The sequence below is a fragment of the Oncorhynchus mykiss genome, chromosome 12, assembly GCF_057628025.1.
Source record: "Oncorhynchus mykiss isolate SJ-2025 chromosome 12, ASM5762802v1, whole genome shotgun sequence".
Classification (NCBI taxonomy): Eukaryota; Metazoa; Chordata; class Actinopteri; order Salmoniformes; family Salmonidae; genus Oncorhynchus; species Oncorhynchus mykiss.
Window position 1 is genome coordinate 91214310 of NC_143033.1, and position 13915 is coordinate 91228224.

The following is a 13915-nucleotide window of genomic DNA, read 5'->3' on the forward strand; positions in this document are numbered from 1 at the left end:
TATCTATAGACTATTATCACAATGTCTATCAGAGTACAGTACAGTCCATCACCTATCTATAGACTATTATCACAATGTCTATCAGAGTACAGTACAGTCCATCACCTATCTATAGACTATTATCACAATGTCTATCAGAGTACAGTACAGTCCATCACCTATCTATAGACTATTATCACAATGTCTATCAGAGTACAGTACAGTCCATCACCTATCTATAGACTATTATCACAATGTCTATCAGAGTACAGTACAGTCCATCACCTATCTATAGACTATTATCACAATGTCTATCAGAGTACAGTACAGTCCATCACCTATCTATAGACTATTATCACAATGTCTATCAGAGTACAGTACAGTCCATCACCTATCTATAGACTATTATCACAATGTCTATCAGAGTACAGTACAGTCCATGGTTTGAATCCCCGAGCCGGCAAAGTGTAAAAATGTGTCGTTCTTCACCTTGAGCGAGACAGTTAACCCCCAACACCACCTGCTCCCCGGGCGCTGATGACGTGGATGGCGATAAAGGCAGCCCCCGCACCTCTCTGATTCAGAGAGCTTGGATTAAATGTGGAAGACACATTTGTGTTGAATGCATTCAGTTGTACAACTGACCAGGTATCCCCTTTCCTCCTTTCCATTATCAGACACACTGTGCATTCCTGTACTGCTCTTCTGTGATGGTGTAGGTAGTAGTGTAGAGGTGTTACAGTGTAATGGTCCTTGGAGTGGTTACCTGTGATGGTGTAGGTAGTAGTGTAGAGGTGTTACAGTGTAATGGTCCTAGGAGTGGTTACCTGTGATGGTGTAGGGGTAGTAGTTCCAGGCCTTCTCTGTCACATAGAAGATTTTAGGGACCACAGCCCTGGCCCAGCTAGGGAGCTTACTGAAAGAGACAAAAGAAGACAAGTGAGCTGAATGAAATAAGGGAGGAGTAGAGTGAAGAAAAGAGAGAAGCAAGGGAACAAGGGATGAGAAGAGACAAGAAGAGGGGAGAAGTAGAGGTAAGGTGGAGCACAGTGAGAGAAATAGAGAACAGCATCAAGCAGAAACGAGAGAAGACACGACATCCATCTGAATCATAGACCTGAACCTTTCCACCCCTTGCTATCCCTTCCTCACTGTTAGACCCTATACAGTATCTGGCGCCAGCTGTGAGGAGCTGAAAATGGAGACTGCTGGGTGGACATTGCGGCTCAAAATTCTGTAGATGATGGTGATGTTACTGGGCAACCTGCGGTAAAAGGGAGAGGACGGAGCACAGAGGACACAGACAGGGGTTTTCTCAATCAGAACTAAAGGAACCTCTGTGACCATCATGGTCTGACCTTGTAGCCAATCAGGGAGAACCCATTCAAGAATGTCCTATCTAAACCCTAACCAGAGAACCAGAGCTGGAAGGATGAGCAGCAAAGATGTCTGCTGCTGTGATGCTGAGGTGGATGTTTATATTTTGGCAAAGTTTGGAAAAGCAAAATGCTGAGTTAAAACTGTTAAATACGAGGAGAGAGGACCAGAATCCTATGAGAACAAATTAAATTGACACTGAGATTTTGAGCTCTTGGGTGGAGGCATAAACTTTATTAGAGGCATAAAGTATATTTTATCCCAATTCCATCCGGACACTACATTTGTGAGGATGAATCGAAGCAGAAAGCCCGCAACAGCAAAAGCCAACAGTTACAGCCCAAACGGCTGTGTATCAGGGACACAGACCCATAAATATTGTGGGTGTCACGGGTGGGGTAGTTTACTGCAGTCAATATCATACATTGGAGAAGTGCAGACTGCAGCACCAGGCCAGCCATAAAGTTGCAAATAGCTCTGTCAACAGAAGGTGGGCGGCTGCCATTTTAAACAGCCAAATGCCACTGGGGGAGGATTCCCACTCAAAATGCTAAATTGACTGAGTAATGTTGGAGCACAACCCTCCCTCCCTCAGCCTTGTTGATTAGATGGCTGAATCACATGAGGATGGGGGCACCTTAATTGGGGAGGACGGGCTGGTGGAACGGTATCAAATACATAAAACACATTGTTTCCATGTGTTTGGTGCCATTCCATGTGCTCCGTTACGGCCATTATTATGGTCCGTCCTCCCCTCAGCAGCCTCCTGTGGACTGAATATTGTGTTCCTGTTGGTCCCAGTCTACAGATCCTCCAGTCACTAATCTCCTGTCAGTTCCACAGAGGACTGACATGCTGTGTTCATTGCACTCTCACTGACGGACCTTTAAATAGCAAAGTATAGAGGACCACTTTTATGTCCTCACCCTCCCTTTCTGCACACACAAACTCTCACACGCACTTACGTACTTGTCTGTCTGTGGTAGCAGGTGGTCTGTGGGTGGGAAGGCAGGTATAGCATCCCAACGTGACTGTTTAAATGATCCACCACTTACACAACACTGATCTCCTCTCCCATCAGAGCTCACACAGGCAGCTACCAGTCTTACTTCTGTCTGAAAACCCCCACTCCTCTCTGTCTTTTCCAGTTCTTTCTCTTTCTGCCTCGCCTGGCATTTTAAAATCTAAAACCGTCACACGTTCTACAGGGAAGTGAATGGTAACATAATGTGTGCTAAATTAGAACTAAGGTTTTGAAATTACGTTTAAAAACTTGAGTTTCAGAAGTGGGCATCTGTAACCTGTGAACTGGGACCCTGTACCACCCATAGAAACCATACATTACTGGTACCACCCATAGATACCATACATTACTGGTACCACCCATAGATACCATACATTACTGGTACCACCCATAGATACCATACAGTAATGGTGCCACCCATAGATACCATACATTACTGGTACCACCCATAGATACCATACATTACTGGTACCACCCATATACACCATACATTACTGGTACCACCCATATATATCATACATTACTGGTACCACCCATAGATACCATACATTACTGGTACCACCCATAGATACCATACATTAATGGTGCCACCCATATATACCATACACTACTGGTACCACCCATATATATCATACATTACTGGTCCCACCCATAGATACCATACATTACTGGCACCACCCATAGATACCATACATTACTGGTACCACCCATATATACCATACATGACTGGTACCACCCATATATACCATACATTAATGGTGCCACCCATATATATCATACATTACTGGTACCACCCATAGATACCATACATTACTGGTACCACCCATATATACCATGCATTACTGGTCCAACCCATAGATACCATACATTACTGGTACCACCCATAGATACCATACATTAATGGTGCCACCCATATATACCATACATTACTGGTACCACCCATAGATACCATACATTACTGGTACCACCCATAGATACCATACATTACTGGTACCACCCATATATACCATGCATTACTGGTCCAACCCATAGATACCATACATTAATGGTGCCACCCATAGATACCATACATTACTGGTGCCACCCATAGATACCATACAATACTGGTACCACCCATATATATCATACATTACTGGTCCCACCCATAGATACCATACATTACTGGTACCACCCATAGATACCATACATTACTGGTATCACCCATATATACCATACATTACTGGTACCACCCATATATATCATACATTACTGGTACCACCCATAGATACCATACATTAATGGTGCCACCCATAGATACCATACATTACTGGTGCCACCCATAGATACCATACATTACTGGTCCAACCCATAGATACCATACATTACTGGTACCACCCATTATCATGACCTGCTTCCCAAAAGTCACTATATTCCCTATGGTCAAAAGTAATATTGCATTATAAAGGGATTAGGGTGCCATTTAAGATGTCGCCCATCGCTGACCCGGTTTGTACCTATCTGACCCCCTGGAAACCAATCAGAGTGTCTCCTCGCTTCCCAGACATCTAATGAAGTCAGTGAATGGGAGATAGATAACGCTCCATAGGGACCAGACCCATGGAATCAATAGAGAGCAGTTCCTTCCGCCAGGCAGGCAGGTCTGCTGTGATCAGAATGAAACAGTCTGGAACACAGTTAGACCTGATGGATTTCCCAGAGCAGCACACTGCAGGGCCGGGACTTTCTGTGACTGTCCGACAACGCTGTCCACTTAGTGCATGAAGAACCCCTTGGGTTGTGACGGTTGCCTGGCTGGTGGAGGATTTGGTGGAGGCTGTTTCCATTGGCGACCGCATCTTGACCATTTTCCAAACTGGAATGAACCCACTCTGCTAAACTGTGTTCCTAGTCACATCTCTGATGATGAGTCAGTGACTCAGTTGATTGACTCTGATCTGTCAGTATTACTACAAGAGAAAGAGAAAGATGTGTGTGTTTGAGATAAAGAGAAAGATGTGTGTGTGTTTGAGATAAAGATGTGTGTGTGTTTGAGATAAAGAGAAAGATGTGTGTGTGTTTGAGATAAAGATGTGTGTGTGTTTGAGATAAAGAGAAAGATGTGTGTGTGTTTGAGATAAAGAGAAAGATGTGTGTGTTTGAGATAAAGAGAAAGATGTGTGTGTTTGAGATAAAGAGAAAGATGTGTGTGTTTGAGATAAAGAGAAAGATGTGTGTGTTTGAGATAAAGAGAAAGATGTGTGTGTTTGAGATAAAGAGAAAGATGTGTGTGTGTTTGAGATAAAGAGAAAGATGTGTGTGTGTTTGAGATAAAGAGAAAGAACAAAACATTTTAAAAAGAAAGAAATAGGGAGAAAGAGTGAGGGAGAGACAAAGACAGAGAAAGAGAGACAGAAGTATACAGTATGCATGTTTGAGTATGAAAGAGCAGGTGGGCTTGCTTGTGCATGCAGTGTGTATGTTATCATGTGTCTCTGTGTGTGGAAGTGTGTGACTGATTGGGTCAAATCCAGGGCCAACTCACAGAAAGGGCATTAGTGAAGCAGAACGTGTATTTCAGACTCACCAGTGCGTTTAACAGCAAATTCAATTGTGATCTAAATCTACATAATGGAGAATCAAATATTCAATTTCACACAGTAATCATGTTCAACAGAGTGTGGAGATGGACTAACAGAGAAAATGGGATTGAAATGACACATGCAATAAAATACATTGCTCTTCTATGGCTAGAACCTGTGAGACCTATAATGTCTTAAAATCTTTATGTCCTCTTATGAGTGTTTTATGGAACCTCCATGTCCATACGGCAGCCCATTACTGTGTACAGTATGTTTTATTCCATTCTATTCTGATCTATTCTATACTATTCCATTCCATAATGTTATATTATTTTCTATTCTATTATGTTACATTCTATTCTATTAAGTGACCCATAATGATATGAGGATATCACAATACTATTTAAGTTCCTCGGCATACACATCACGGACAAACTGAAATGGTCCACCCACACAGTCAGTGTGGTGAAGAATGCGCAACAGCGCCTCTTCAACCTCAGGAGGCTAAAGAAATGGTTCTTGTCACCTAAAACCCTCACAAACTTTTACAGATGCACAATTGAGAGCATCCTGTTGGGCTGTAGCACCGCCTAGTACGGCAAATGCACCGCCCACAACCGTAAGGCTCTCCAGAAGGTGGTGTGGTCTGCACAACGCATCACCGGCGGCAAACTACCTGCCCTCCAGGACACCTACAGCACCCGATGTCACAGGAAGGCCAAAAAGAGGGCAACAACCACCCGAGCCACTGCCTGTTCATCCCGCTAGCATCCAGAAGGCGAGGTCAGTACAGGTGCATCAAAGCTGGGACCGAGAAACTGAAAAACTGCTTCCATCTCAAGTCCATCAGACTGTTAAACAGCCACCACTAACACAGAGAAGCTGCTGCCTACATACAGACTCGCAAAATCATGGGCCACTTTAGTAAATGGATCACAAATAACTTTAATAATGTTTACATATCTTACATTACTCATCTCATTTGTATATACTGTATTTTATACCATCTATTGCATCTTGCCTATGCCGCTCTGTCATTGCTCATCCATTTATTTATATGTACATATTCTTATTCCATCCCTTTAGATTTGTGTGTATTAGGTGGTTGTTGTGGAATTGTTAGATTATTTGTTAGATATTCCTGCACTGTCGGAATTAGAAGCACGAGCATTTACAGTGCCTTGCGAAAGTATTCAGCCCCCTTGAACTTTGCGACCTTTTGCCACATTTCAGGCTTCAAACATAAAGATATAAAACTGTATTATTTTGTGAAGAATCAACAACAAGTGGGACACAATCATGAAGTGGAACGACATTTATTGGATATTTCAAACTTTTTTAACAAATCAAAAACTGAAAAATTGGGCGTGCAAAATTATTCAGCCCCTTTACTTTCAGTGCAGCAAACTCTCTCCAGAAGTTCAGTGAGGATCTCTGAATGATCCAATGTTGACCTAAATGACTAATGATGATAAATACAATCCACCTGTGTGTAATCAAGTCTCCGTATAAATGCACCTGCACTGTGATAGCCTCAGAGGTCTGTTAAAAGCGCAGAGAGCATCATGAAGAACAAGGAACACACCAGGCAGGTCCGAGATACTGTTGTGAAGAAGTTTAAAGCCGGATTTGGATACAAAAAGATTTCCCAAGCTTTAAACATCCCAAGGAGCACTGTGCAAGCGATAATATTGAAATGGAAGGAGTATCAGACCACTGCAAATCTACCAAGACCTGGCCGTCCCTCTAAACTTTCAGCTCAAACAAGGAGAAGACTGATCAGAGATGCAGCCAAGAGGCCCATGATCACTCTGGATGAACTGCAGAGATCTACAGCTGAGGTGGGAGACTCTGTCCATAGGACAACAATCAGTCGTATATTGCACAAATCTGGCCTTTATGGAAGAGTGGCAAGAAGAAAGCCATTTCTTAAAGATATCCATAAAAAGTGTTGTTTAAAGTTTGCCACAAGCCACCTGGGAGACACACCAAACATGTGGAAGAAGGTGCTCTGTTCAGATGAAACCAAAATTGAACTTTTATGTTATGTTTGGCGTAAAAGCAACACAGCTGAACACACCATCCCCACTGTCAAACATGGTTGTGGCAGCATCATGGTTTGGGCCTGCTTTTCTTCAGCAGGGACAGGGAAGATGGTTAAAATTGATGGGAAGATGGATGGAGCCAAATACAGGACCATTCTGGAAGAAAACCTGATGGAGTCTGCAAAAGACCTGAGACTGGGACGGAGATTTGTCTTCCAACAAGACAATGATGCAAAACATAAAGCAAAATCTACAATGGAATGGTTCAAAAATAAACATATCCAGGTGTTAGAATGGCCAAGTCAAAGTCCAGACCTGAATCCAATCGAGAATCTGTGGAAAGAACTGAAAACTGCTGTTCACAAATGCTCTCCATCCATCCAACCTCACTGAGCTCGAGCTGTTTTGCAAGGAGGAATGGGAAAAAAAATTCAGTCTCTCGATGTGCAAAACTGATAGAGACATACCCCAAGCGACTTACAGCTGTAATCGCAGCAAAAGGTGGCGCTACAAAGTATTAACTTAAGGGGGCTGAATCATTTTGCACGCCCAATTTTTCAGTTTTTGATTTGTTAAAAAAGTTTGAAATATCCAATAAATGTCGTTCCACTTCATGATTGTGTCCCACTTGTTGTTGATTCTTCACAAAAAAATACAGTTTTATATCTTTATGTTTGAAGCCTGAAATGTGGCAAAAGGTCGCAAAGTTCAAGGGGGCCGAATACTTTCGCAAGGCACTGTAGCTACACTCGCAATAACATATGCTAACCATGTGTATGTGACCAATAAAGTTTGATTTGATTTGATTTAGATTATAAAATGGCCGGGCCTGAGTAAAAGTGACTGGGCCTGAGTAAAAGTGACTGGACCTGAGTGAAAGTGACTGGGCCTGAGTGAAAGTGACTGGGCCTGAGTGAAAGTGACTGGGCCTGAGGGAAAGTGACTGGGCCTGGGTAAAAATGACTGGGCCTGAGTAAAAGTGACTGGGCCTGGGTAAAAGTGACTGGGCCTGAGTAAAAGTGACTGGGCCTGAGTAAAAGTGACTGGGCCTGAGTAAAAGTGACTGGGCTTGAGTAAAAGTGACAGGGCCAACATTTTCCAGTAAAAATGCAGCAAAAATAACTGAACATTTTTACAATCACATTGCATCATTTAAAACATGATAAATGTGACCAAGAAACACCACAAAATGTCCTTGTCCAACAAGCCCTTTTTAGGCCTACTGCCAAGTACAGATGTAAGATCTTAACTTGAGCAAGTTTGCTACAGCATGAAAATAATTCTGCAGCAACAGGAAATGTGAATTGTTATGTGGAACATGATAACATTTACATTTTTGTGGGGGTAGATACATATTTTGTAAAGGAAAATCAAGTCTGAAATGTCAATGTGTAAACTACAAACTTCAGAAGCCTTTTTAAACCTCCAATACACTACTAATATTTCTACTAAGATCCTACATCTGTAGCCAGGGCAGCTACACACGTTACAACCTCTTACAGCAACACTGCTGACAAAACAGGCAGACTGTCCAACTCAGACAGTAAACAATCATAATGAAATACACAACATCATAGGAGGCGTGTGAGTTTCATGTTTAGTGTAGCAATTCAGCCCCAACTAGAGGAACATTTTTAAGGAGCATTTTATAAACACATTTCAGGCAATTATATGACATTCATCATCAGAATCTTTAATATGATACCACAAACATGACAGGGTAGGCCTAGGATACTCTACTGACACTGACAAACTGAGATCAATGAAAATTACCTTGTCTTGAATGCAACTATCTAATCTAGGCCTACGAGAAGAGGAGACACATTATGACAATATGACATCCATCTAGCCTGGAGGAGATAAGTACTGTCCTAAACTTTCCAGTGGCACTGACTCACCCAATGAAGACAGTGAATATGGCACTCCCCAAGGATATGTCAGACGCTCTCCGCTAGTGCCAGGAGATTAGTCCTGCTGTAGCTTACTAATGGGAATAAACTACACAACACCTTGTGCTTAAATCATTTGACAGGATCCTTCGGAGTATACAGTATGTGACTTCTGTGTTTACTGTATCTTCTGTGGGCAGTATTCAACCTGGCAGGACCATGGCTTTTTGACGTCTGGTTTGCTTAATATGAGGAATTTGATGTGTAGCATTTCATTTCATTTTTTACTTTTACTGAAGTGTGACAATTGAGTACTTTCCCCACCACTGTACACATAAATCCAGATACTTTTATACTTTTACTCAACTAGTATTTTACTGGGAAACTTTCACTTTTACTTAAGTCGTTTAAGTCGTTTTCTATTAAAGTAACTTTACATATATTTTTTGTGTACTATTTACCCTTTTTCCTCCACAATTTGGTGATATCCTATTGGTAGTTACAGTCTTGTCCCATCGCTGCAACTACCGTACCAACTCGGAAGAGGCGAATGTTGAGAGCCATGATTCCTCCGAAACAAAACCCTACCAAGCCGCACTGCTTCTTGACAGACCGCTCGCTTAACCCGGAAGCCAATGTGTAGGAGGTACAACTGATGACCGTGTAAACGTGCATTTGCCCAGCCTGCCACAGGAGTCGCTAGAGCGCGATGGGACAAGGATATCCCGGCAGGCCAAACCCTCCCCTAACCCGGGCGACGCTGGGCTAATAGTGCGCCGCCTCATGGGTCTCCCGGTCTTGGCCAGCTGTGACACAGCCTGGATCTGTAGTGGCGCCTCAAGCACCGCAGTGCAGTGCTTTAGACCGTTGCGCCACTCGGGAAAGCCTTTATTTTCACTCATGTCAATTGAGTACTTTTTCCAACACAGTTGGTGAGTACACACTTACTTGTTGAGGTAGACCCGTTTTTCTGTGAACTGTCCCTGTCCATGTGTGGGGTCCTCGTAGGGTTCGTTCTGCACCACCTCCACTCCTTCTCCACGCTCACTCTGCTCATGGCTGTGCTTGCTGATCATATACAGCTGGCCAATCCTGTACTGGAAGACAGACAGACAGACAGACAGACAGACAGACAGACAGACAGACAGACAGACAGACAGACAGACAGACAGACAGACAGACAGACAGACAGACAGACAGACAGACAGACAGATAGACGTGGTTTTAGATCCACCATTCTAATGTTAGCTGTACAACAAATTGGAATGTTTCCAAACATTGTAGGAACGTTCATTGTTTGCAGGAATATATAGAGCAAGACGACAGCTTTAGCATGAGGACATTTAAAGATCATTAATAAGTTAAGATTAGTTGAGTATAAATAGGAATTTTATTGAGTGAAAATCTAAGGTTGTTGAAGAATGATGGTAAAATAAAACCACTAGTAAATCTCCCATTTAATGTTAGGCATCAGAACAATAACTTCATGACCATCATTAAACATATAAGCCCAGATCAGGTGCTATCCCAACATCATAAATACCAGAGTTACAACAACCATGGCATATTCACACCTGGTAACCATCTCCATAACAACCAAACACATGGTTTAAAAGAGTCACCCACACCATAACAACAGAAACGTCCATATCAGTCCCACCCCCGAGCTAGCTCTAAACAACAGAACAATAGCAACAGTTGCCCACGCTAGGTGATACCATATCCCAGAGGCCTCCAGTCTAGTCAACACTCACCATCCTTCACTCATCGCACACCGGCATGGACCGTGAGGGCGTAACGACCATGTTGCTGTGAGCGACAGGGATGGTGTCATACGGTAACAATTTCCAACTCGGTGGAAAACCTGAGTAGGGAGAGCAGGAGGGGGGATCTCGACAGCTTTGGGAGCGCGGTTTTCCGACTGCTGGCATTCCCATTCGTAGTCCAGGAAATCAATACTGAACTGTGACTAACATATATGACCCTGGTAGTCCTCTCAGGGACACAGGGGCTCAGTGCCTGTATCCCAAATCCCTACACAGTGTACTACTTTAGACCAGGACCCATAGGGCTCCGGTCAAAACTAGAGTACTATATAGGGACTAGGGTGCCATTTGGGACTCAACCAGTGCCTCAGAGTGTAGCTTCCTATAGAGTTTCAGAGAGACCTAGACTAATCTAGGAGGGGGAACAGAAACAGGCCACGGGGCTCTGACTTGTGGCTGACACCTCTTTTGATGATGTACCCCCAAGACGTCCAAGAGTAAGGTGTGGAGGATTAGGGAAAAAGAAGACCATTCTTAGAAATAGCACTATCAGCAGAACCAGTGGCAGGAAGAAACAACATGTGGGGGTGTGAGTGCAAGTTAAACTACAAATACTTATATTATGCCCAACAATCCAATCATTTTGGAACTTTCAGACTGTGGTAATGGCTGGTTCACTAAAGCAAATGGGGGAATATGCTATATATTCTGGTCACAATAACAACCTTTTTGCTGTCACACCAAATTAGGTTTCTGTCACAATGGTACCCTAATGCAGTATACCTTATTATTACAGTAGGCTTGGTGGTGCAGCTCCACCGTGGGACTCCTAATCCCGTTAATTACACTGAGACCCCTTTGACGCACAGGAGCGCAGTGCCATTCATCACAATGGGCTCCCTGACGCAGCTGCGCATTAGGGCGAGGTGACACTTTTAATGGAATTCTATGATCTGATATGTGATGTTTAGTGCTGCCTCTGTTTACAGGGCCTCTCGCGGAGGTGATTTCTCAAACTGAAGGCTGAAGTACAGACGTTAAATTAAATGATGTTCTCTCTCTCTGCATCTATTTTTCTCTCTCCATCTCCATATCTCTCAATTAAATTAAATTCAGTAGACTTTATTAACATGGCAAGTTAAATGACTTATGTTGTCAAAATACACTTATAACAACAATGGTAGGACCAACTGCAATAAGGTATCAATAATAACAGTAATAGTAGTAGTGGAAATGGTATTACCATTAACAGCAACAATATGAATTAGAATAATAATAATCATCTCTCTCACTTCACCTCGCTCTCTCTCTATGTATCTATTTCTTGCTCTCTATGTATCTATTTCTCTGTCCATATCTCTCTCTCTATGCATCTATTTCTCTGTCCATATCTCTCTCTCTATGTATCTATTTCTCTGTCCATATCTCTCTCTCTATGTATCTATTTCTCTGTCCATATCTCTCTCTATGTATCTATTTCTCTGTCCATCTCTCTCTCTCTATGCATCTATTTCTCTGTCCATATCTCTCTCTCTATGCATCTATTTCTCTGTCCATATCTCTCTCTCTATGCATCTATTTCTCTGTCCATATCTCTCTCTCTATGTATCTATTTCTCTGCCCATATCTCTCTCTATGTATCTATTTCTCTGTCCATATCTCTCTCTATGTATCTATTTCTCTGTCCATATCTCTCTCTCTATGTATCTATTTCTCTGTCCATATCTCTCTCTATGTATCTATTTCTCTGTCCATATCTCTCTCTCTATGCATCTATTTCTCTGTCCATATCTCTCTCTCTATGCATCTATTTCTCTGTCCATATCTCTCTCTATGCATCTATTTCTCTGTCCATATCTCTCTCTCTATGCATCTATTTCTCTGTCCATATCTCTCTCTCTATGCATCTATTTCTCTGTCCATATCTCTCTCTCTATGCATCTATTTCTCTGTCCATATCTCTCTCTCTATGCATCTATTTCTCTGTCCATATCTCTCTCTCTATGCATCTATTTCTCTGTCCATATCTCTCTCTATGCATCTATTTCTCTGTCCATATCTCTCTCTCTATGCATCTATTTCTCTGTCCATATCTCTCTCTCTATGCATCTATTTCTCTGTCCATATCTCTCTCTCTATGCATCTATTTCTCTGTCCATATCTCTCTCTCTATGTATCTATTTCTCTGTCCATATCTCTCTCTCTATGCATCTATTTCTCTGTCCATATCTCTCTCTCTATGCATCTATTTCTCTGTCCATATCTCTCTCTCTATGTATCTATTTCTCTGTCCATATCTCTCTCTCTATGCATCTATTTCTCTGCCCATATCTCTCTCTCTATGCATCTATTTCTCTGTCCATATCTCTCTCTCTATGCATCTATTTCTCTGTCCATATCTCTCTCTCTATGCATCTATTTCTCTGTCCATATCTCTCTCTCTATGCATCTATTTCTCTGTCCATATCTCTCTCTCTATGCATCTATTTCTCTGTCCATATCTCTCTCTCTATGCATCTATTTCTCTGTCCATATCTCTCTCTCTATGCATCTATTTCTCTGTCCATATCTCTCTCTCTATGTATCTATTTCTCTGTCCATATCTCTCTCTCTATGCATCTATTTCTCTGTCCATTTCTCTCTCTCTATGCATCTATTTCTCTGTCCATATCTCTCTCTATGCATCTATTTCTCTCTCCATATCTCTCTCTCTCTCGCTCTTCGCCAAAGCACAGTACCCCAGCCCGCTGAGGCTCTAACACAGACTTATATTCTGACTAATAATTTTTTTTATAAAGCTCAAAATGTATGCAAGATCTCATTCAGATGTAGGTTGCCTACACGTCAATGGCAAAGACTGGCAACCACATTGTCAGCTGTATTAGTCAATGGCTTCATTCAAAATGGCACCCTATTCCCTATATAGTGCACTACTTTTGACCAGTGTCCATAGGAGAACACTATGTAGGGAGCCAATTTGGAAGCATCAAATCACTGTTGTTGGCGTAGTGTAAGCTGGCGTTACATATAGACAGTCTGCTGCATCCATCCTCCCAGAGAAGAAACACATAGATAAGACACTAGGTTTACAATAATAATGACCTCCTTCAGTCCTCTTGGTATGGTTGAGATGTGTTTTAGCTTCAATTGTCTCTCCTCACACAGAAGCCCAGTCATTTAGCCTGTAACTAAGATATATGGAGAGCTATATTAGCAGTAATTAGTCTGTCTATGTTCACATTTGAATTACATCGTTGTGTTGAGTAGACCATTGTCT

The 13915-nt window shown here is 42.2% G+C and overlaps 1 protein-coding gene across 1 annotated transcript in view; it reads right to left on the reverse strand.

Moving 5' to 3' along the window:
* Positions 1-13915, reverse strand: part of LOC110514490 (cytoplasmic phosphatidylinositol transfer protein 1) — a 115183-nt gene that overhangs the window by 19453 nt on the left and 81815 nt on the right. Inside the window, exons 2-3 of the mRNA XM_090194037.1 lie at positions 9821-9969; positions 807-895 (exon numbers count right to left, since the gene is read on the reverse strand). Of these exons, the coding sequence (XP_090050163.1) occupies positions 807-895; positions 9821-9969 (238 nt within the window). The remainder of the gene's footprint in view (positions 1-806; positions 896-9820; positions 9970-13915) is intronic.